Source organism: Hypomesus transpacificus, chromosome 11, assembly GCF_021917145.1.
Source record: "Hypomesus transpacificus isolate Combined female chromosome 11, fHypTra1, whole genome shotgun sequence".
Lineage (NCBI taxonomy): Eukaryota > Metazoa > Chordata > Actinopteri > Osmeriformes > Osmeridae > Hypomesus > Hypomesus transpacificus.
Window position 1 is genome coordinate 17,945,139 of NC_061070.1, and position 24,473 is coordinate 17,969,611.

Consider the following 24,473-nt stretch of genomic DNA (forward strand, 5'->3'; position numbering starts at 1 on the left):
AATGGACACCCCTTCTCAAATATTCCCTTCAGTTGCACTTTGATCACAGTGCTCAACAGAACACAGCATTACAGCGACATGCTCTGGTTAAGAAAAAACTGTTAGTGGTTTCAGTCTAGTCATAGTGTTGACGGAAGCATAAATTATAGAAAATACTACATCACAGGACTTCTGCCATTCTGAATTTGATCATTCTTAATTGCTTACAGTCACTACCTGGGACCAGTCTGTCTTTAAAATATTTCCATAATAATCTCCGAAAGACTCCCTTTAAAACATATAAATCACGAATCACCAGGCTTTAGGGTTAATCTTCTCCCTGAAAGACTTCCGCATCTTGCTCCGTGGAGCTGGTACCGGCGCCAGTCTGGGGGGGTCGTCCTGCTCTGGAGCCTGGTACCCCCCCAGCAGGAGCTGGGGCCCAGAGAGCTCCACCTGGCCCAAGGGGGCGTTCTTCCGGGCTGGGATCTGGTTCCTCTGGAGCTGCTGGATGATGGCGGAGAACTTAGTGTCCAGAGAAGGCCGCCCAGTCTTGGTTCTCAGTCTTGCCTGAGTGCCCCTGTTCTCCTTCTCCTGGTGAAGAAGAGGAGGAGGAGGAAGAGGGGGTTTAGCTGGCCTGGTGGGCGTGGCTTCTGGGGTGTAAGGCTGCTGGTCCGAGGGTGGGGGCGGGGCCCGTCTTTTCTTGTTGGCATTGGAGGAGGAGGAGCTGGAGGCGGGGCTAGGACAGGGGCTGTCTTTGATTGGCTTCAGGACAGTCTTCTGCACAACCATAGGGCGCGTCCCATCAAACAGAGTAGACCAGTTAGGCGGTTCCCTCTCCTCCTCGTGGCCAATAAGGAAGTGACCTCCTGTTTCCTCAATTTTGCTGTGGATGATGTCTGTGATGCTCTCTAACTTTCCAGGAGAGTTGATACCTAAAAACAAAGCCAAAAAAAAAAATCTAAGAATTTCAGAAACATTATGGGGAGCTTCTCATCAATCAATCCTGCATAAGCACAAATCTATATGGATCATAGAGAAAAACATGAGTGCTGTGCTGGAGCATCCTTCAGAGGTCAATCTAGGTACTAGATAAGTCTAGAACCAGAACCCACTCAGGTCATTGTAGACGGAGTCAGCCTGTTTGGTGAGGAACAGAGGGGGTTTCCGTGGCGACAGGACCTCAATCTTCATCAGCTGGTTACAGCAGTGCAGCCACTTACCTGAGGAAGAAACACAAGACACAAGGAAGGCTGTGAGCGAACACAGACTTTAGGAGAAGCGCTTTCAGACAGCTAGAGAGAGGGTGAACCTGGCCGTGGGTCCACCAGATCTGAGAACGCTCACTCTGGTCATAGAAGTGCTGCCAAAAGGCCTCCAGCCAGTCCTCCAGCTCCTGCCTGGTGTCAGCGCTGAAGACGTGGGCCTGAGAGCCTCCCGGAACAGGGTTGATGATGGTCAGACTGTTGGACCGCCTTCCTGACCCTGGATCTTTATCCACCACTGTGATCCTGGTGTCCTGGAACGAGGGCAGAGATGAGACGAAACACTAACGGTCTTTAGACGCCTGTTGCATGTAGACTGATATTTCGATTGGTTCTGCAGTAACATAAATAGTACTTATACTCCACAAGGCATGGTTCCGTGGTGTGGTTTACCTTGTGGATGGGGATGCGTAGCGAGGGCTCCACCTTGGCAGTGATTTCCTCGGGGGTGTAGTAGCAGGACAGAGAGCCAGCGCTGAGGGCACAGTACAGACTACAGCAGCGGAACATACCCTCCACCCTTTGCTGCAACAAAATACACATTTAAAAAAAAGTATTATAACCGTCTTTTTTCTTCCCCCCCCCCCCCACATAAAACATCAAGTTTGTTATGATCTTGTATGGTATGGCACTGTATGGCAACACTGAGCTAGTGTAGCTAACCTCCTGACTGAGGTAGCCTGTCATCATGTGCTGGGTCATGCAGAGGGGCTGGGCCACAAGGCAGCAACACAGGTTACCATAGAGCGGCAGCCAGGAGGATGACTCAGCTGAGGAGACGCACAACAAGCAGGATATAAATACACACAAATAAAAAAGGAACATTCCTTATAGTATCAATAGCAGCTGCCGATAAGTGCTTTTGCTCGTACCGTCCTGGAGGATGATGAGAGAGTGGGACTGGAAGCTGCCCTCAGCCTCGTCCAGGCTCAGAGAAGTGTAAGCCAACAGGCTGTACCTGGCCCCTCTGAAGAGCACACACACACACACACACACACTAAATGGTAATACATTTACATTACATTTAGTCATTTAGCAGACGCTCTTATCCAGAGCGACTTGCAGTAGGCAAGTAGGTTGAAGTGCCTTGCACAAGGACATGTAATTTCGCACGGACAGGAATCGAACCGGCAACCTTCTGATTAATAGCCCGATTACCTAACCGCTCAGCCATCTGATTCCGATACAATAACTCCACATAATAACACAGGCTAATACGGATTACAGGAAGTGATTTCTTATTCAATTAGGAAACACTTGCAGGGAAGTAACAATAAGGAACAGGAAATGACATACGGTGGGATAGGATTGGACTGGAGGAAGGCGTCAGGGTCTCCCGCTTCCAGCAGGGGGCAGAGTTTCCTGCCGGAGGTTCGGCCGAAGGAGTTTCGCAGCTTCTTTGCCAGCTTCTTGGGGGTGTTGACCATAGTGGTCTCGTCCTCGATGGCACTGCTGTACAGCTCCACCTTCAGGTCAAACTGGGGCGATGCCTCACTGCTGTGGAACATCGATGTGGACGTTGATTTCTAAATCCTTATCCTTTTTGTTTCGTGTTCGTCCTACTCGCTCCTGTTCATTTCAGGTGGTTGTGGAACTAAACCAGGACAGCCAAATTGCATCTACTAGCAGTATTTCACACATCTTCGTGTTAGCTGTGGTGCAAAGTCACTACTCACAATATTGTTACACCTTCAAAGCAAATGTCGGTCAACGATCGGTCCACAACCACCATCTCTGTGTCAAACACATGTGATCCAATTCTCACCAGGCAGAAGACTGCCACTCTCCGTGAACCTTAAACAGGAAGTGTTTTTGTCATCAGCAGTTCCAAAAACCAAGTTGAACACATACCACACAGACTTAGAATTGATTGAAATGAACTCTACATACCACATGTTTAATTTCCTTCAACAGGTTGGTAAGAACCTGCTTTATCTAAACAGAATGAAGGGGAACTCACTGCCTTTGTTATTGAAATGGTCAGAATCCTTCCACATTAACGGAATTCGCAGGCCTACAGTCCCAAGCAGAGAAAAACAAAAGGTTTATCACAAGTGTATTCATTCCAGTAAACAAATTCAAGAACACAAAAAGAGCAACATGAAACGCAAGGAATTTTATTGGATATCGCAAATTCAAGAAAACAAAAGGAGCAACATGAAACCCAAGGAATTTTACCGGATATTGCCACTTTCCCTGGACAAGCCACGCGTTCATTAGAAACTGGAAACGATCTATAGGATATGCAAAATAAAGGTTAAACAATTATCCAATGTGTGCTGGCATGATGGCAAGAACACTCAATAACCAATCACCTTCTCTGGGAGGCCTTCATCATATCCTGTTCCTCGTTCTTCTTCTGCAGCTCTGTGAGGTAGGCCTTGATGCGTGAGTTGCAGGTCAGGAGGTTCTTGGAAGCGTTGAGTACCTGCTCTCTTTTACTGCTGGCCACCAGCAGTTTGTAGGCACCCTCTCGCATGCGGATCTCAAAATCGATCTTCTCCTGGATGTTGGTGTCCTAAGGAAAAAGATTGCCCCCGTTGTCCACAGGTAGATTAAATGAGTCACAGTTTATGAGGTCATGTGACCTTAAAGCTATAGAGACATACAGACCTGGTGAACGTGCCAGACACAAGACACAGTGATGAATGGTAGAATGAATGAGTAACAGCTACCGATGAACTAACAGATTCAGACAGGTTTGATGTTGTGAGCAACGATATGGCCTATAACGTGATTAAATGGACTGACAAACTCTGAACAAGTAATGAAACAGATGTCTTAAAAGGATTATGATTATGTTTTTATTACTCTGTAAGCTAAAACAATTTGTATGCGTTTATTTAAATTTTATTTTTTGACACAAAGCTCTGATGACACCCTCTCAGTAGGTCAAAGAGCATTTTCCCACTGTTTTAGCAAAGGAGATATTTGTATGCATTTAAACTTCAGCGGTTGTTTTTGGAGCAAATCATCATCATCCTCCCCTCCTGAAGAGAGCTCCCTTGAGCCTTAAATTCTGACTACCTGTAGTTTGTTAGAAATCTGCCAAATGTACAACAAATTCATGTCCTCTACAATTTGAAGCGTGTCATTCAAACGTGCACATCTGTTCTTCATGCATTTCGCCTGCGAGAACATAAGTTTGTTGTTATAGGTATTACCAATACAAAAGCAATTCGTAACTGCGTAACTAGCAGCACTGACACAAACACTGCAAGGCCGTTGTTTTAAGGCGCAAGGAATGCACCTGACATGCAACTGCGCTACACATGACGTAGCCTACTAGTTGAATTTGACCAAGAAAGTCGTTTTACTTTCCGCTAATATTGCAAGCTAATCTAACGATGAGATGTAGGAAATAGTGTAGAAAAGGGTTAGCGCTATTGTTATTCGCTTTATTTACAGTAGCTGAGCAGGTGAGTTAGCTGGGCTAGCTAGCTTCCTCACACGTCAGCTAGGTTAGCTATCTCTAGCTAACTAAAGTTAGCACTGCTCGTGCTTTCAGATATTCTTAATCTTACCTCGGACTGCAAAAACACAGTACTTTCTCTTATTTTCTTTCTTTTGATCTCCATAGCGAGAGAGGAGCATGCTGAAACAGATGATCTGGAACTAGTGTTTCTTCTGAAATTTTGAACCTCCCGCGGATCATCCGTATTCGCCATTTGTGTATGGAAGGTTGGACAAACCCCTGCCCGCTGCACTCAAAACACGGATAACTGTGGCCAACCACAGCAGCTCTTCACTAGTCTGGAGCAGTCGTTTCACTTCACAATATGTACCGGGGTGGGGCTTAACATTCAGCTATTTGAAATTGTACGTAATGGGATCACTCCTCCTCCCCGATGCCTCTTGGAATATAAATCAAGGTTTTTTTAAACAACGATAAGCTCGTTCGGTTGGTTTTCTTCAATGCGTCCTACTGTCAAACAAAAGGGGAGTGTACCATTTTTTAATTCAAAATATCTAAAGTTATTAAATATTCTAGGCTGTCTTCTGAAAAATTTGACATTTGTTTAAAATGTATAGCATTTTTTTAAATGAAATCAAATCAATTAGCAAACAGGGTAATATAATATATTATATATATTTGTAATGCAAGCTAAAATGTTGTTTATTGACTGGGTGGTCTCGTCCAATCAGTAACCATGTGCTTCTCATAAAATGTTTTAGTTTAAAGGCAATTACATTTATATTGTCAACCGTAGTTTATCTATACATAGTGTGCAATAATGCTTAATGCAATGCCTACGTTACAATGAGTAGGCCTACAGAGTGGCATCGTGAAGCTGGTACAAACGATCAAATATTTAAAATTGGGATTATAACTACTACATGTTAGAAGAAATAATAATTACTGCCAGAAGGCATATTTAAATATTTTTGAATAACGACATATGAAAGAAACAGTCGTGGGCGATTATCTATCCTTTCTCGATGTACATTTGTCCACTTCTTTCGTGGACTTAAAAACATATTTTCCATACACCAATGCGCTCTAACACCCATCAAATGATGGAAGATCTACGTAGATGAGTGCGCGATACGAAGATCGGTAACGAATGGTACCGTGCCGAACGGCAGGAAACACGCCCACCGTGTTTAGATGGAAGTGCATACGCTGGCGTGGAGGATGTGGGTCTCCGCTAGTTGGAAAAGCGTAATTGCTGAGCAACTGAGTGGAGACGGACGCTCACAGTGAGGGATAGGGCAGGGCATTCGACTCAACACAGTGCCTCAGTCTCCATAAAAGACAGACGTAGCCTATAGAACAGCTACAAAAGGGTGAGTTCTCTTATGCATGTTACATATATTATAGTTAAGGAGGACTACCCCGTGTGTAGACATGTGTAACTATTTTTCTAGATTTATAGGCCTGTGGGGAAAATATACAATATGTGGAAAAGCGTGGGATACAAATATTCTACATTGAATAAACGCATTCTTTCTCCTCCTTTATTGTTAATACTTGATTATAAATGGTGATTCGACAGTTTTGTCCAGAATTGCATATGGCACCTAGATTACTGTAGCATATAGCAATAAACAACACATCCAAAATGGGACAATGTGAATGTGAAAACCTAAATGGGCTCCGATTGGCTGTGTCGCGAGACCAAGCCGCTTTATTGTCATAGCAGCATGATCACTCGTGCGGTGCATTGTAGAATGGTTGCAATCCCCTTGTTACATCCTTTACTGCGGCCGCACTGTATCAGCTAGAAAAGATAACTACTTGCAAATGCATACAGATTATAGTTAGCTGCTCCAGTTCGCTGCTACAGAAGAACTGAAACAATTCGTCGAAGCCCACTGAGCTCAATGTGACCGACAAAATGCTTTATCTCAGCGGGATATTGTAGCCACGGGGCAAATTAACCTTCGATTGCTCGGTAGTAATGGTCATTCTGCCTGGTGTTCAAAGATAAATTCTTCAGTTTAGTTGCCCCGCTCCCCTCCCCCGATAATGGACCCCTTTATCGATAGAGGGGGCTTTGTTGTTCAAGTCAAGACAGCTGGCCTGGTTTGCATCCGCTTTCTCTTTGTGTGGACGTCGCAGTTGCAGGCTGTTTTGATTTGCCAATGGACAGTCAATGTAACCAAATTAATGTAACATACTATTATTATCAATAGTTCTTAGATTTATACAGACCCCCATGTGGCATGAATGCACTCTGGTATTACACGAATGCAGTCGAGATCTATCATTTGACGTCCTGGAGAATAACCTGAAAAAAATAAATGTATTCAGGCTATACAGGCTGTGCCTACAGTGACAAGGTCCTTCCTCATCAAACAACCATTAGTTGTATCTCGATGTGAGACTGGTGTTCTTCTTAGAGAGCACGACAGCACACTGTTTGTGTCTTCTGGCTAGCTGTCTCCTCCTGCAAGAATTTAAGAGTTGGGCCTCTGCCACTAAACTAATAATCCCAGCCAGCACTCTCCCTCTTTCTCTCACTGTAACCAAAGAATCCCTGTAAAGTCAGCTGCATTTTTTAAAGACAAAGTCAGTGTCACAGGATTTCTGAAGTCTATGAAGGAGAAGTGGATCAATGCAGTGAGGTACCAACCAAACACTCTAGATAAACACGTCTGCAGGTGTCCATATTCTCGTCGTTTCTTTGAGATGTGCTTAGTACATCATACACACATGTTAAGACTCCAATACTAACATTGTCAGAGGGTGGAGAAACGTTATGCACATTGTTCACAATGCTGGATGTAGTCAGTTTAAGCACCGACAAGTCTATCTGTCATAAAATTATAGGATCCCCCCGACCTAGGACTCAACAAGACTTTCCTTCAGCTTTATTGAAGCTTTCCTTATATAAAAACTTTTCTCTGCCTGTCTCTGAACTCTGCTTTCTGCTTTGTCGTTGCCATTGTATACAGAAGGAAGCAAAGGAAATGACTTACGCTCACTTCAGTTGTGTTGAATATTGTTTGTTACGCCGTGCTTGCAGAATGACAGCCGTAGTGGCAGTTCTCTGTGTTGTGATGCTGGTATTATAACACATGCATCCAGGCACCAAGAATAGAACCAAACCTTGTTCCTGATACGTAGTCTGACATTTTAACAGATTAGATTAGTGTAAAATTAGTGTTAGTAGCCCAAAAAGGCCTTTATTAATTTTCATCTAAAAGATACGTTTTTTGTCCTTGTGTACTGTTTATCAGAAACCTGTTTTGGAAATATGTGGGTGTGTTTCCAGAATAACTCTTTCAACCGAGTCATAATGACCTTCACATCTGGTCTGGGGTGTGACATTATTTCCATTAAGTTTTCTAGTTTATATTTGACAAACGTTTAGCTGACGTCCTAGACACTATTATGTAGCTGTAGCTCCAGTATCAATGTTGGTTTTCCCCTCACCAGTGTCTGCTTCAGTACTATTTTTATCCGCTTCAGGAATTAGAAAGGTTATCACCATGTGAATTATCAGAGGTGATGCCATTATTGCAAGGCTACCCGACCGCCAATGTCTCTGTTAAGGACAGATAGACTTACAGTGCAGCTGAAGGGCTCTCAGAACACGTTTGCTCTGTTTGATCGATACAACGGCTTGAGGTACTGCCGTGTCCTCTGGGAAATCATTTTAAGGACTACAACGCAGTTTACCTTGATCCATATTCTTCACAACAACACGTACAGTGCTGACTGAATCATTATTAAGCTCTCTTCTATATTGAAGCAGGTTATGTACATCTATACTGTCACCGTCTCCACTTTAGATATCTGACTAGACATATACGTCAAGCTTTTATTTACATATGTAGGTCGTACGAGTTATCGTGGTCAGTGAGCATGTGTGCTGTCTGCTTCTCAAGGCCAAAGGATGGATGGATGCTGGGTCAATGGAGGCGTTTGTTTATTTGCGTCTCACATGAACTGTGAACATGTGATTGGCATGGCTAGCTTTCCGGACCATATGGTATTTTCTGCTACTCTTCCAGTTTTTCTCTCCCGTTGTAACAAGGAGAGATCGGGAGATCATTTCTGTGAGTGTTTCTGATTACTGGACCCAGTTACTGGAATAGGATAATAGTCTGTACTATTCTCTGATATGATCATGAATGCAGGACCTTTGATGCAGTGTAATAATGTATAGCGATATGTAAGGGTAGTAAAATTGTTAAAGTATTAAATATGCTTGCATGGAAAAGTGTAGTGGTAGAATGTAGCTGTAAGTTTAGGATCTCTCTCTCTCTCTCTCTCTCTCTCTCTCTCTCTCTCTCTGTTGTCTGTTTAGAGACATGAGGGATTGAGACAGATGATTCTGCAGAAAGCTTGGCAGATACATATTTTTCTGCTCTGTTGGCTCCACAGTGTCTCGTTGAGCATCCCTTGTTGGAGATGGCAATGTCAAAGCAAGTTCACTTCACTTTTCCTAACCTCTAACAGGACCTGACAACCGAGACTCTAACTTTAGACTCTTCAAGAATTTAAAGGGTCACTTTCTTCTCCAATTATATCTTATAAACATGCAGCGTGTTTGTAGGCCTTATACTGTACATTTAACATGGCTTATGGTTTCTATTTTGACCTGCCTTAGTCTTTAATGTTCACCATCAAAGGAGCATAATATCTGACTTAAACTCGGCTATAATTTTACCTCGCAGTGAAATAAAATCAAAAAAATGAAGCCACAATTTGTATGTTAAAACTAAGATAACTTACTGATCCTAAAATAAAACCTGTATCTACCCCCAAATGACTACATTAATACACTCACGTTGTCAATAGCTTATTCAAAGCTGTATTAACAAGATCTTAAAGTAAAGAGGTGGGTTGTTTAAGGCCAGTGCCTACAGGCAGGCCGTATGATCACATCCCTATTTCTGGAGAAAAAAGATAGAGATCTATCAGTATTGTAGGAGTCATGACAACTGCCCACCCAAAAAAAAGCAATGTGTTTAGAAGGAAGATACTGTTCAAATCATAGCCTGAAACCTCTGCGTTAGCTACTCCATGTGACAGACAGACATTTCAGTCTTAGTGAGGATTCAGAAAGGTATCCGTCCATTGTCCCTTGTCTGTCTGTAAATAATAGGCTGGTCATGGGAGACCAGACTGTCTTTCTTGGTGGTGCCTGTCTTATTCTGGTTGATGATGCTTCCCTTTTAGTTCTTGATGGCCCTGAGCTGTGGTCCAAATAGCCTCCTGCTCTTTGGGCGTAGCCATATATCACAGTTAATGCCTCTTGTTAGCTCTGGGCTGCTGCTCCCTGAAGCAGAGGCGAGAAACAGAGCCTTTGAGTTAAAACAACAACAACAAAAAAGATTGAATCGATTAATTATGAGTATTATTTTCCCAAAGAAATGGCGAAATCAAATACTTTTATGTAATCAGTTCCCACAAAAGAGTATTCTGAATTTATTGAGTTAACAGTTTCGCATGCCATTACGTTTTATGGGGTTTTGTAGCTAACAATCTAGTCACTTTATAGCGTTTATGGACAGTAAGCTATTTTCTACATGCGGGGGCCGGCCCTTTTTGCGGAGATTCTTGGCTCAGCATCCTGAATACATGTGAGTGGACAGATTTCTTCTCCTCTCTTCTATTTGGAGTGTGTGTGTGTGTGTGTTTGTGAAGAGGACAGGACAGTTTCATGGCTGTTGCATCATCTGGCCGCGCTCTGGTCCCCTCCTACGTGGAGGAGCCATGTGGAACAGGAGGGAAACACATTAGATGGACCAGGAAGTGAATCTCAGCTTTGTTACATCACTTCCTGTCTGGGTCAATGGATTTGGATTGGCTTTCAGAGATGGAGAAGTTAGTATAGAAATCTGCGGAACATTTTGCAGTCTGAAAAAGAGGAAGTCTCCAGTCCAGAAAAGGATTAGTGAAAGCTTATTATACTGCTATTATTCTGCAGTTATAATTCTTTTTAATGGCTAATCAGTGTCAAAGTGAAATCTCCGCAACCTCTTAACATCCACTGGCTTAACGTCCTAGACTTTTTCAAAATCAAAACTGTCAATCTAACTTCCTGCCGAATCAAAGATGAGCCACAGGAAAAGCAAAGCTTACTTCCTGCTCCTCGTGCCCTCTCCACACAAAGCAGCATAGTCAGCCCACAACAATCCAGCTCTGTAACCTCAAGTCGGGGGTGGGATTCTCTCAAACCAGGAAGTCATGCCTCATCCCACAAAAAGGATGTTGTTGCATGAGTCGGACAGAGAAGAAAATGTTTTTTAGCATTGCTGTGATATAGTTCAGCTGTTTCACAACGTGTGGTCTCACATCACATTAATCTTTATCAACCTGTCTTGCAGGGGTCTTCCTGCTTGATCCTTTTCGGTGTAATGTTCTCCCTGACATTAGCCCACCAAAAATCCTTTAAGGATTCATTAGCGAACGAATCAACGTGTGCGGTTGACATAAAGATGTATATCTGGATGCTAATTGTGAGGGTGCTCGGGTGCTGTACGTGTTTGCGGCCTTAGCTAGGGTAGGTGCTCTGACGCCCTTAGCCCAGCACATTCCCCAGCGGTGAAGTCTCTCATGTGTGATAAGCAGAAGGCTGGAAGGCACGTTCCTTCGGCTGGCACGCAGGGAAAACTCTGAGCCATGTTGTGGAGTTGTGTGTGTCCTTGCGCGCTGTGGTGGGTGTTCTGAAGCTTATTAGGCCTACGTCTAATGACAGCAGATGTCCAGAGAGAAGAACCGCAAACAATTCTAATGTTATACGTATGAGTCTTTCTGGAGTACTAGCATGACTAGTGTTCAGCTATAGAACATTCAATAGCACCCAAACACAAGGTTAGAGCAGAACAAGGATGAGCTATATAGAGGGATGACATTTGTGGGCAGTTATATTGCTTTACCTAACTTCGCTCTTGTATCAAAACATTTTACCACAAGGGTTAGAGATGAAAATACTCTGGCATTTCCAGTGGTTTTCTGTGGCCATCTACAGAAAATACTGTAGTTCTGTCATCGCAGTAGCAGTCAGAAGACGGTGTGCCAAATCTGAACGTTTCCTAAAGATTAGGGAATAGGGATTTGTCAAGTTTAGATACTTAAAAGGTCACACAACTGAACGTTTAGCTCATTAATCTGTATTTAATTCACTCTCTGATTGATATATTTCAGCTGGCAGCCTCTTCTATGGCATAGAGCCAGCACCCTCTCTAGCTCGCTAGCAACGACTTTAGCTTGTCCAAGAACCCTCCCTAGTCCGGGTTTTCAATTGAGAACGTTTACTACAGAACGGTAATGAAATATCAAAACAAACAATGAAATAATCTTCTTCTAACTCATCCTTGGCAAATGTATTTACATTTTTCAACGTGGCACAAGGTCAACAAGGAAGAAGGTCTGTTGACTGAAAGTCTGAAAGCCAGGCAGTTCAGCTTAATTATGTTTAAGCAGTAGAATGTTGGAACCGTTAAAACTGACCTCCTTTTTCAGACCAACAGAAGTTTTAGAAAGGGAGAGGGCGGGGGGAACAGAGAATGTGCTGCTGAGTGCCTCAGCCAAGAATCCTACATCACTTCCTGTCGCATCTGGCAATGATCAGGAGTGGAGAGGCAAGCTAGGGAGGATGTTGAGTTCACTAACGGACTCAACACACTGCCGTTTCAGACTGTTAACTCACTAATCTGATTGTGTGCTAGCAAAGAGGTAAGGAGGTTTTAAACTTTGTTGTCTCGGTCAACGCTTGAAAACCTCATTCACTACCCATCCACTCACCACTTACTTTATTTATTTATCTCCCTCCCCTCGCTCACGTTCTCCCTCCCTCCCCCCCTCCCTCCAGGATGCCGTAGAGGTGGCGGAGGGGGTGTCGTTGTCAAGGCAGCAGCAGAGATGAGTGTGACATCCTGGTTCCTGGTCAGCAGCGGGGGGACGCGTCACCGCCTCCCCCGAGAGATGATCTTCGTCGGACGGGACGATTGTGAGCTCATGCTACAGGTGAGGATAACTGCCATAACTGCCACAACGCTGGGTAGATCTGGTAGGAATATCAAAGCTCTGCTGAGCCAGTCCCTTTTAGTCTGATTCTGAATGCTGTGTTTCTCTTGTGGGTGGTGGCTTGTTATTACTGACACGTAGAGAGGCATTGGGCTTTTGGAGTTTTTTTGCTATGACTTGACTGAAGATTTTAATTCGCAACCAAAGTATTTCAACATCATTGAGGGAATAACTTCTGTTTTGACCCAGAATGCTTAGTTACATAAATTTGTAGGACAGTTTTTCTTTGTTGAGATGAAGCAGTTCGTTTAGCCAGTGGCTCGTCATGTGTGGGGTGAGAATGAGTAAGCTGCTGCAGCTGTGAAACCGATACGGCTCAGAGTCTCAACTACACACATGACCTTTCACCTCTGGTGATTAGGCCATGTGACGTTAACAAAGCTAGCAGTGACCCTCGTGTGTGACCCCCGCCATGACCCTTGTGTGTGTCGGACCCTTGTCTGTGAGCTGAGGGATTCAGCTTTACCTTAAAAAAAAACACCTCCTCATGACCATGCTGCCTCTGGACCTTTGACAGCACATGTGACCTATACAGATCTTAGTTTCCTGGTTATTACTACAGCCCTGTGTGGAACAAATTTGGAACTTTTAAACTTATTTGTTAGAAGCCTGGAAGAGACCCGTTTTGCTTAGTCCTTTAAACTCTGTGTGTTTATTTGCACTAGATGAGTGTATCCCTATCCCTCTATATACTGTATGTGTGTGAGGGAGTAAGTGGTATTAATAGAAAGTGGGGCAGATACCTCCTGAGTTAGATCTGATGTAACCTGACTGACTAGCAAGTTCAGTGGGTTGTAGAGTTGCTGCTGCATTGCCAGTGTTTCTGTAACTACATCAGTTTTGTTATTTGGAGAAAATAGATCAGTACTGTAGATAATCGATTTGTAACAATTTTCTTTCAAAGCAGCACTACCTGTATGTTTACATTCACATTTATTCATTTAGCAGACACTTTTATTCAAAGCGACTTCCAAGAGAGAGCTTTACAAAAGTGCATAGGTCAATGCACTTTACATCTCTATATATCTGCTATTGATACGCACAGATTTCCCCAAACCTTAATCACAATAGCACCATAAACCGCTTCAGCACAACTACTAAAACAAGTTTAGATCATCTTTTACTATGTCATTCGGTTCCTCAGCAGAGGTATGTAGGAAACCCTTCAAGACTCAGGAGTTTCCAGTGACCTGGGGGGGAGAGAAGAGCAGACACTTTGTTTTGTTGTTAGCCTGCCAACGGAAAATACACTCCAAGTGTGTTACCCATGTGACAGTTTTCACGGGCTGCAGTCTCATCACATGGCTACTGGATCTCTGCAAAGCGCTGGCCTTGGAGGTGTTCAACACTGTAAACTCAAGAAGATTCGATTCGTAACTTGCCGTTTGTTGACATTTCGGATTCTTTAACTTTACGATGAGATACAATAAGTCATCTATATGTGTTGCTACATTTGCGGTGCATGTGCAGTTTGTGATCAGCGTGGACACAGTGTGGGTGTGTGTTCGGCCTCTCTGTTGTGGTTTGTGTTGCAGAAAGCGCGCCCTGTGTCTAATCTGATTGCATCTTGTTTGATCTGCCTTAATCACTAACCTAATCTACAGGGGAAGGTTGGCCCTTCAGAAACCCTTGACATGCAGACACACACACACACACACAGACACACACACTGTTTACCTCACACACAATCGTCCTTGAAGCTAGTCCATTCCTTCGCCCTTTAGGCACATAATTCTTCCCAATTACAGTTTCTGGAGACAGTGACTGGTAACTGGTATGTTTGCCTCGCCAAGAATCCTGAAAGGTTCTGAGTCTCTGAGCTTGACAATAGCTAAGTCATGAAAACTTAGATAGGAAATGATTAGGTTCCAAATAGATTCTGACTTGAAAGGTTATTAGGTTATATCTGGAGAAAAAAATCAATCTCTACTTCCTAATTTCTCCCTTCAGAGAGTTTAGTGTTTGTGGATGTTTGTATGGATGTGCGTGTTTGTATGTATTTTTCTACTCTTATACATCTGTATTTCGTTGAGAACTTAAATGCCTTTGTATCTCATATGACATAAAAAAGGGTTATTGCCATGTGGATAATGCATTCCTTTGTTAACAATGTGTTCTTTCAGCATACTCAGACACTGGATAGGATCCTGTGCTGATACCAGCGTTGCCTGTAGTAGTTCATCTTCCTGAAATAGCATCAATGTCCTACTGTCATCAAACCATTCTGGAATAAAAAATACAATCTGTAGTCAAGTCGGTAACTTTATATGTGTGTCTGTGTTTGCAGTCCCGCAGTGTCGACAAACAGCACGCGGTCATCAATTATGAACCTGCTACAGACGAGCACAAAGTCAAAGATCTGGGGAGCTTGAATGGGGTGAGTAAGAAGAGGAGAGAGAGGAGGGAAGAAAGGAAGGATGTGTAAATAAGGGTCAAGGGTCAACTGATTCATCTCCAGGTCAATTGGAGTTAACATCCTGTTGGTTTGAACGACACTTTGATGAATCTACTGGGTACAGCTAAGTATGTGCCAGGTTGTTGGGGTTAATTGGAATTCAATCGACTTTTTAATTCACTCGCAGAAAGAACTAAGAGGTTGATTGATTTTCACAAAGCAACTCCTAGGAAAACTTGTGTTGGAATGACCCCCAAACTTGTATAAACAACAAGCTACTTTACTCAAATACAGTAAATGAAAGCAAACCGCTGACATGGTTTTCTGACCTTGTGGACGGTCGTGACTTTGTGAAGCTATTGGAAGGCATCTGTTTTCCCCAGCGGCCCATGTGTCCTCTGACACACTCCCAGACAGGAAGCCACACTCATACGCTCTTTCTGAGTCACCCTCCTCTCACTCCTCTAGCAGACCATTTTATCCATAGTTTTGAACCTGCGATCTTTTGGAGCGCTCTAACCACTGAGCTGTACCCTCCCCTGTGTTGCTGGTGGTGGGGAATGTTTGTTAGTGCCAGTGAGCCAAGCAGGTTTTCTGGCATCATCTGATACTCGGCTATAAAGAGCTGAGGTCAGCTCAGTCGACAGACTGGGACCGTGTCTGTCTTGGTGTCTTTAGCTCAGTGGTAGAGCATTTGACTCAAGATTCAAAAATGAATGGTATCATTTAACAAATGAATGAAAGTAATGAACAAATGCTTAATGTGCTGTCTTCTATCTTTTCCTTTGCATCCCCAACAGACGTTTGTGAACGATGTCCGCATTCAGGAGCAGATGTATATTACTCTGAAGCTCGATGACAAGCTGAGGTTTGGATATGATATCCTTTTATACGCTGACGTCCTTCAACTTCAGTCGTCCCTCTTTAGCGAGACAGACAGGCTCATCATCTATGCTTTTGTCTCCCCTGCACTGTTGAATATGACTCATTTGTCGAGCACTTACGGTCCATAAATGTCACGCTTTTCACTGCTCTCCTCTTTGAAGCGTAACCTTATTTTGAATAATGAATTGCAAAGGCACTCCAAAGCCTTGAGTGTGTGTGGATGTAGATGAAAGGTACCATAGGTAAAATAAATTAAAGCAAAAACAAAGGAAAGTTTTATCAATTAAAACTTTTGGAGAGGCCCGCTACTTTCCAGCCAATCATGTTCCAGCAATGCTGCTTCAGCCAGTCGGCAAAGTGGGCCTTTGTCCTTGGCTTATTTTGTAAAGCTACTGTCAATCAAAGTCAAGCTGGAGGAAACACGGAAGTTCAGACAAGATCTGAGGGGGGTGCTGTTTCTCATATTTCAATTATTTGAACTTATTTTCAAATGTGGCCTACTGCTGCTTTAAAACTTGTGTGTTACCTTGACTGTATGTTTCACATACCAACCTGTTCACCGTGGTGATAGGGGAACTCCAGGTACCCGAGGAGGCCCTTAAGGTAGGTGGACGAGCCTCCACCCTACACCCACCTTCACACACACCTACGGCTACACCCACACCCACCCACAACATCCCAACCTCCACAATGCAGAGCAGCAAAACAGATCACAAGCAACACAACACTCAACCCTATCGTCTCCCCCTCCTAATCTCTTTATAACTCTCCCCCCCTCCATCCCGCTCTCCTCTTCCCTGTCAGCATGAGAAGTTCACCAGCCAACTCCAGCTGGGCAAGAAGCCCTCCAACGTGGAGAACACCAAGTCCCCCTCCAAGTCCCCCTCCAAGTCCCCCTCCAAGTCCCCCTCGAAGTCCCCCTCCAAGTCCCCCTCCAAGTCCCCTAAGTCTCCCAGGTCCAAGCCTGCTGAGGACATGAGGTCAGAAGGGGTCCCTGCAGAATCAGCTGGCAAACCAGCCGCCAGACAGAAGGCTGAGGACAAGATGGCAGGTGAGGATATCACAACATCAGACCATGTTGTGTGAATCACAGCACAGATACAAGTAAATGGTGACTAGACTGTAGATATTTCAGCAGGCTTGTGTTCTATGAGATGCTGTAAAATATATTTTAGTGTCTGCTGTTTAATCTACAGTATTTTAAAGCATACATGACAGTATACGGTTTGCATCTTGTCATGCATACAATATATAGTATACAATATAGTATACAATTATTATGATATTATGATAACAACCATCTACAGACAGTTAGACTGGACTTGATTAGATTGCTAGTTGAAAGATGACCAATCTTTCAGTGTTTATGCTGCTTTCTGGGATATACAAGCTACGGTTCGGTTCGAGACGTTTAAATAACACGTCATAAATCTAACAGAATCTCACAAAACCATGATCCCACAAACGCAATCTTTCTATCCCATGACCAGCTGAACCACCGTCATACCTGATTGGCCCGCATCCTCCCACTCTCATTAACTGAAGGGTAGGCCAATCACAGAGCTATATTTGTATCCAGGAAGTTGAATGGGGACAGCTGCTCCGTGTGCTTCCAGGCTTCTCCTCCGCCCCCCTGTGTCTCCTCCGGGACCCAGACCTCACTCCCCTCTCTCCTGTCACATCAGGACCACTTTACTCTAATCCTGTGGTCCACTGTAACTCGGTACGAGAATGATTACAAGGCGATATATATAAATGAATATATTACAGAGGTTGTCATTTCAAGTTGCACTGGGATGTGACAAAGGAATACCGTTAACAAACGAAACAAGTATAAAAAATATGTTTACAGTTTGTCGTGTAGACAATGAGAGTTTGTTCTTGATTATTTACGTAATCTCTGGGGCTCCTCTAAACACCAGATGTTCTGCCCGGGTCAGATGGTGAAATAGGCTTTGGCTTTAACCCTCTCTGCCTACTGCCGCTGGTCCATCTCTTTTAACCCCACTTGCCACCCACACAGCTGAACGTGGCGCTGAGCAGATCAACTGAGTGGCAGAGTGCTGCTAATGAGAGAGGAGCCACGTAGCACACCCCGAGATACCACACACACAGAGACTGTGTTACCATACGTTATTCCTTCACGGTTGTCTGGTTATGCTAGCCCACTAATAGTCAGTTTTATGATAATGTTTTCCATGTGCACTCGCATGTAGGGGGCACATTGCAACACGCATGTGTGTGTTTGAGAGTGAAAGAGGATGTGTGTGTGTGTGCTGCTTACTGGGCGAGTGTGTGTCTGACAGCGTGGCTGTGTGAAGGTGATCTTACGCATTGGGGGGGGGGGGAGGGAGCAGGCATAGAGAGGCCAGGCTCTCTCCTGGCCTGCTGGGTCCTGCAGCTGGCTGGAGTATGTAGGTCAGTGGTGCAGATAATACCAATCCAGAGCCCCCAGTATGAAGGGGGGGGGGGGAATTACACACACACACACACACACACACAATCAGGATTCATAACATCTTAAAAAGGAATTTATGCATGATACTACTGCAACACATGCATCAGAAAGTCCCCGATACATTTAATGGTTTACGGATTCAGTCCACGAAACCCCCCCGCCCAAAAACCTGTAACCTCAAAACCACAGAGTGACTTGATGTCATTCCAGCCCCCCCTCTTGTGTCTGTGTGTCCTCCAGGGGACATGGCCTCCTCTCAAAGAGGAACCCCTCTGTACGGACAGCCGTCCTGGTGGGGCGACGGGGACGCCGACGACGAGAACTCCTTCAAACAGGAGATCAAGACCTCCAGCAAGAAGCACGATAACCCAACGGCAGGTGAGCACATCCTCGCTAGGAGCTAGCCCTATGGGAGGACTGGAGATCTGCGAGCTAGCCCTCTGGGAGCACTGGAGATCTGGGAGTTAGCCCTATGGGAGGACTGGAGATCTGGGATCTAGCCCTCTGGGAGGACTGGAGATCTGGGATCTAGCCCTCTGGGAGGACCGGAGATCTGGGAGTTAGCCCTATGGGAGGACTGGAGATCTGGGAGTTAGCCCTATGGGAGGACTGGAGATCTGGGAGTTAGCCCTCTGGGAGGACTGGAGATCTGGGAGTTAGCCCTATGGGAGGACTGGAGATCTGGGAGTTAGCCCTATGGAAGGACTGGAGATCTGGGAGTTAGCCCTCTGGGAGGACTGGAGATCTGGGAGTTAGCCCTATGGGAGGACTGGAGATCTGGGATCTAGCCCTATGGGACGACTTGAGATCTGGGATCTAGCCCTATGGGACGACTGGAGATCTGGGATCTAGCCCTCTGGGAGGACTGGAGATCTGGGAGTTAGCCCTCTGGGAGGACTGGAGATCTGGGAGTTAGCCCTCTGGGAGGACTGGAGATCTGGGAGTTAGCCCTATGGGAGGACTGGAGATCTTGGAGTTAGCCCTATGGGAGGACTGGAGATCTGGGATCTAGCCCTCTGGGAGGACTGGAGATCTGGGATCTAGCCCTCTGGGAGGACTGGAGATCTGGGAGTTAGCCCTCTGGGAGCACTGGAGATCTGGTAGTTAGCCCTATGGGAGGACTGGAGATCTGGGATCTAGCCCTCTGGGAGGACTGGAGATCTGGGATCTAGCCCTCTGGGAGGACCGGAGATCTGGGAGTTAGCCCTATGGGAGGACTGGAGATCTGGGAGTTAGCCCTATGGGAGGACTGGAGATCTGGGAGTTAGCCCTCTGGGAGGACTGGAGATCTGGGAGTTAGCCCTATGGGAGGACTGGAGATCTGGGATCTAGCCCTCTGGGAGGACTGGAGATCTGGGAGTTAGCCCTATGGGAGGACTGGAGATCTGGGAGTTAGCCCTATGGGAGGACTGGAGATCTGGGAGTTAGCCCTCTGGGAGGACTGGAGATCTGGGAGTTAGCCCTATGGGAGGACTGGAGATCTGGGATCTAGCCCTATGGGAGGACTGGAGATCTGGGATCTAGCCCTATGGGAGGACTGGAGATGGTAGTCATGGGAATGGTATTTAAGTGTAGATTGTATTAAATTCAGCTTGGCTCTAGACAGATTTGTATTTTTTCCCAAGAATAACTATATATTAGCAGGAAGATGTGTTGATTTTGTGTTGTCTTTGTGTATAAGGTCAAGTGTGCCATACGCTAATCAAGATGCGGTAGGAGAGTAAAGTTCTGTGATATAAAAACCAGGATACTTTCTATAAGTAGTGAAAGGATGGTTTTATGTTAATGCTCACAGCTTATCTTGTCTGTTTGTGCTGGGGGTAATGGCCATTCGGTCAGCCAGACTTTGTGTTTGTGTATGCGTGCGTGCGTGTGTCTGGTGTGGGTGAGTCTGTGTGTTCAAATTCACATATATGTGTGTGTGTGTGTTCATCTGTGTGTGCATTGGGACCACAAGGCTGGGATCCCATTAACTTGCTCCGGACAGAAGTAACAGGATTAGAGATTAGGCCAGACTGCATCGCAGCAGGACACCCAATGGGTGCAGGGGTCAGGGAGGAGGTGGAGCAGCGTTCAGACTAGCAGACTACCACTGTCCTCAAACCCCACCATCACAGCTGGACAGAGAACAGAGAGAATAGCGTCTGTGTGGAGCAGAGTGCATCCTCGACAGAGATGCACTATTGAATAGCTTGAAGAACGTCTTTTCAAACATCACAGATGGGAGCGGTTACGTCCGTCATGGAATTCAGTAAGGCCGTTTGATTTTGATTGCGTCTTTGCTTGACTTCATCACCCGAAGGAATGCATAGTCATGCTGTGTAATGTGATTTTAGTCCAACTAGAGTAGTGTTGTACTGTTGTGATACTCGTATGATACCGTACAAGTGAAAATAACAAGCCATAAGTTTACAAAAGGCTTTTACAGTGCACTGTAACATTCTCCTTTGGGGGGGATCCGATTTTAAAGAAACTGTTGTCTCTGCTCTTTGTCAAGCAGCAGAGATTTGAGGGTACTTAAGTGCCCCACCAGCCAGTTAAGTGAAGTTCCTTAGGACAGCAGCTCCTCTGTTATAAACGAGGCACCATATCCAGACTTCCTCACCAACTGTCCCAGCCTCTCTCCCTCACAGAGCCTTTCACCAGCCCATACACTCAGTCTAGCAATCCACAGCCTTCACTTGGCTACAGACACGTTTAAAAAAAAATGTTTTAACAAAAAGCTAGGAGAGGTAGGAGATGTTATACAATGAGTGATTGAGGTTTTCATTGATCTTTTACAAAATAGACGGGACTCTTTCTAACCAACCTAAATCCGAATCAACCGAATCAGTTCTGTTTCGAGACTGTTGTTTCTTTCTGATTCAACATCTTACGATCTCAAAATAGATCTCTCACAAATGTATTTCTTTCATATGCAGTACAAAAAAAAGTGCATGTCTTCTCTTGCAATGGCAGAGAGCTAACTGGAGAAGGGAAGTGAAAGGGAGAGAGAGAGAGAAAGAGGTAGTAAAGAAACGGTCTGTGAATAGCCTCTGTTGTGGCAGCTCCCCGCCCCCCCTCTGTATTGTCACGGAGGGTTATTAGGTTACGCCACTGCAGCAGCTCCTTCTCTCTCAGCGCTCAAGCAAACCGCTTTCTCCTCTCAGGAACACACATAAGCTAGCGGGTCTGAAGTAAGTATGCTACTGTGTTCCTTTTACTTTTCCCACTCGGTCATTTTAAAAGGCGTTGTTGAGAGTCAGGCCTTTTTTTTTTTTTTTTGCTACAGTTTCTGTCTGAACTTACACTTTCTCATTTGGCTACCTGTGGATGTTGTCTCTGATGTTCAGTCAAGAAAGCCTAATAGGTGGGAGAAGCTGTGTTTTCTCTTGAAGGATTTCAGTGCAGGTCGGTGTGGTTAGTGCTGCACAGGTTGCGAGGGGTCTTGTCAATGTGCGAAAGAGGGGGCTGACATTAATATGTAATGGTGTATATGTGTGGTTGGTGCCAGTCTAGTTCAGTGTCTTCCCTGTCCTGTAGTGGGGAGTTCTTAATGTGTGTGTTTAGTGTTACAACTACATCTGCCCAGCACCATACGGTTATAACTGGGGTGTCTCATGAGTGTGACATCACTGGGATTTTTTCTCTCTCAGAATGTGTTGGTTTGTTTTAAAAACAAAGTTCGATAGTCCATAGACTATACTGTTGTAGCTTAGAGAAGTATGACAAATTATATACTGGATCCAGTATGTTTACCAGTAAACAACCTTAGTTAGGTTGTCTTCAACTTAAAAGTTAGGTTATCTTCAACTTCAAAGTTAGGTTATCTTTTTTACACCTAACATTAGCATCTACCTCTAGATTCTCCATGCATCCGTAGATCCAGCAGTCTGGTTTTGGTAGATAACTCAGCTAATCACTTTGTCCATTAGTATAAAACAGATGGTCACTTAATTCCAACCAACTCATCCATCACAGAACATTGAGAGCTGGCACTTAATAAGAGCCAATGAGTGAATGAGTAGCCCAGATCGTTTCTTAGTGAGTAGCCCAGAGGGTTTTCACTGGCCGGTCCCCCAGTCTGAGTGACACAGATGGCAGTGTTGGAGCCACATGCAGGCTGGCCTCTCTCGTTCTGAAGGCCGGCTTCCTCTCCTAAGCTCCTGGAAACAGACACAGCTGATTGGTGACTGTGTGACCTCTCACCTCTTGTTTAGTTTGTCTACTGCTTATAGGTTTTGTTGTTGTTTTCAACAATTCAACACTTGGATACATTTCAACAAATTAGGATTTATCTTGGAAGTATTTGTTTTGTTAATAATGATTGTACTCCACATTTCTCCTCCCTCTCTCCTCCTTCAGACAGCAGAGAGGCCGGGAGGGGTGACAGAGCCAGGGAGGACGCACAGGAGCCGAGCTACTTTGAGATCCCCACCAAGGAAGGCCAGATGGCAGAGAACGGGATCCACGAGATTCCCACCAAAGACACGGAGGGCGTGGCCAACCTCAACACAAGCACCGCCTCCGGTGCCGGCGCTGCAGCCCAGGGCCACGCCTCCTTCACAATTGAGTTTGACAGCACGTCCCCGGGCAAGGTCACCATCAAGGACCACGTGTCAAAGTTCACCCCCGACCACCGGCCGCGGTCCAAGAAAGCGGGACAGCCAGGAGGGCGGGAGATGAGCACCCTGCAGGCCGCCATGATGGCGTCGGAAAGCAAGGTTGCCGATTGGCTGGCTCACAACGACCCCACGCTGGTGCGGCGAGAATCAGCGGAGGACGACAGCAAGAGCATCAAGAGTGATGTTCCGGTTCACCTGAAGCGGCTGAAAGGTGCAGGATCCCTCCCTCTCGTCATCTCCGCTTTCTTTCTCATCTCCGCTAAGACCCCTCTCTCTCTCTCTCTCTCTCTCTCTCTCTCTCTCTCTCTCTCTCTCTCTCTCTCGCTCTGTGGTGAATGGAAACGCTATCAGGTGTTTAGCTCCCTCCTTCAGCTCTGCGGCAAACCGCTGCTAAGCCCAACCAGGCATCATTTTTTCTTAATACAGAATATATTCTGCAGTATTTGGCTTCTCCTGGGGATTAGCTCACAGCAGAGTTAAATCCCGTCCGTCTCCAGGCGATCTGACAGACACTGACGGGGCTTAGCATGGGATAGCACAGCAGTCTACTGTCGCTAGTTAGCGAGCTAGTGAACGTAGGAGAGGAAGTCTCAAAACACACTCATCCATGGTGTCGCGGCAGGGAAGCAGAACCACATCCACTTCCAGCTCCATGACTCATTTGTACACCTTTATTTGAAAGATTAGACACTTTCTCCCTATCTCAACATCTTCGTCGTTGGGGCCTGTTTGGGGTAGGACTGATTGCATTGCCTCTCTCTCTCTCTTGTTCTCTCTCTTGTTCTCTCTGTTGTTCTCTCTCGTTTTCTCTCTCTCTCTCTCTCTCTCTCTCTCTCTCTCTCTCTCTCTCTCTCTCTCTCTTTCTCTCTTTCTCTGTCTCTCTGCTTTGTGCTTTCCCTACCTGCTTGCTGAAAACGCTGAGTAGGCTTGTTCAGTCTCAGGGTGCGGCGCTGGCAGAAATGGCGGGCAGGAGTTTAGATAATTAAATGGGTGCTAATTTATGATGGTGGGGGGTGGGGCTGTCACACAGGGGCCGATATGAATAAAGATTTACGAGGCTTGTGCTTGTGCTGGGAAGGTGAAGTCAGAGTCCTGGCTGACTGGAGGAAGCTGGATCGAGGGCTGCAGAGCGTTTGCTGGTGGTGGACAATGCAGTGGTTCCAGTTCTAGGTGTGGCTGCTCTGTTAGGAGCTTCTGGTCTGGAGCTGGATGCTAGAAATAGCAGACTGGAGAGTTCTGATGTAGTCGAGGGAGAGAGAGAGAGAGTGCTGAAGGTTGGGGTTGCTATACTCATTGATATTCGATCAGGATCAGTGTTTTTGAGATATGCGTGTGTGGTGTCATGTAACTGGTATTGAGGCATGTAACTTGGCATGTAACTTGTAATGAGAAGTGCATGTGT

At 45.2% G+C, this 24,473-nt stretch overlaps 2 protein-coding genes across 7 annotated transcripts in view; one reads left to right on the forward strand and one right to left on the reverse strand.

Moving 5' to 3' along the window:
- Positions 1-6: 6 nt before the first annotated feature.
- On the reverse strand, positions 7-4,996 carry rtkn2 (rhotekin 2). 2 transcript variants are annotated; one of them, XM_047029269.1, is made up of 12 exons: positions 4,769-4,996; positions 3,560-3,762; positions 3,423-3,478; positions 3,205-3,258; positions 2,921-3,038; positions 2,541-2,738; positions 2,117-2,211; positions 1,908-2,014; positions 1,638-1,769; positions 1,327-1,498; positions 1,095-1,202; positions 7-914 (listed from the first exon to the last, which is right to left on the reverse strand). In XM_047029269.1, the coding sequence occupies exons 1-12, from the start codon at positions 4,910-4,912 to the stop codon at positions 292-294; spliced, it is 2,010 nt and encodes a 669-aa protein (XP_046885225.1). In that variant the 5' UTR covers positions 4,913-4,996; the 3' UTR covers positions 7-291. The 2 variants fall into 2 exon arrangements, with proteins under 2 accessions (XP_046885225.1, XP_046885224.1); XM_047029268.1 differs by having other exon boundaries at positions 2,541-2,741.
- Positions 4,997-5,854: 858 nt separating this feature from the next.
- Positions 5,855-24,473, forward strand: part of cep170aa (centrosomal protein 170Aa) — a 31,373-nt gene continuing 12,754 nt past the window's right edge. For all 5 annotated transcript variants that reach the window (XM_047028752.1, XM_047028753.1, XM_047028754.1 and 2 more), the window contains exons 1-8: positions 5,855-6,032; positions 12,515-12,669; positions 15,017-15,106; positions 15,925-16,003; positions 16,554-16,612; positions 16,814-17,060; positions 18,708-18,845; positions 22,812-23,282. In XM_047028752.1, the coding sequence (XP_046884708.1) occupies positions 12,565-12,669; positions 15,017-15,106; positions 15,925-16,003; positions 16,554-16,612; positions 16,814-17,060; positions 18,708-18,845; positions 22,812-23,282 (1,189 nt within the window). In that variant the 5' untranslated portion in view covers positions 5,855-6,032; positions 12,515-12,564. The remainder of the gene's footprint in view (positions 6,033-12,514; positions 12,670-15,016; positions 15,107-15,924; positions 16,004-16,553; positions 16,613-16,813; positions 17,061-18,707; positions 18,846-22,811; positions 23,283-24,473) is intronic.

What these genes read in the sequence shown, in the direction of transcription:
- rtkn2 (XM_047029268.1), bottom strand. Translation starts at nt 4,912, where the DNA reads ATGGCGAATACGGATGATCCGCGGGAGGTTCAAAATTTCAGAAGAAAC. An exon ending in AGGGAAAGTGGCAATATCCG is followed by an intron (nt 3,259 to 3,422) that starts GTAAAATTCCTT and finishes TTGGGACTGTAG; the next exon opens with GCCTGCGAATTCCGTTAATG. An exon ending in CAGTCCAATCCTATCCCACC is followed by an intron (nt 2,212 to 2,540) that starts GTATGTCATTTC and finishes TGTGCTCTTCAG; the next exon opens with AGGGGCCAGGTACAGCCTGT.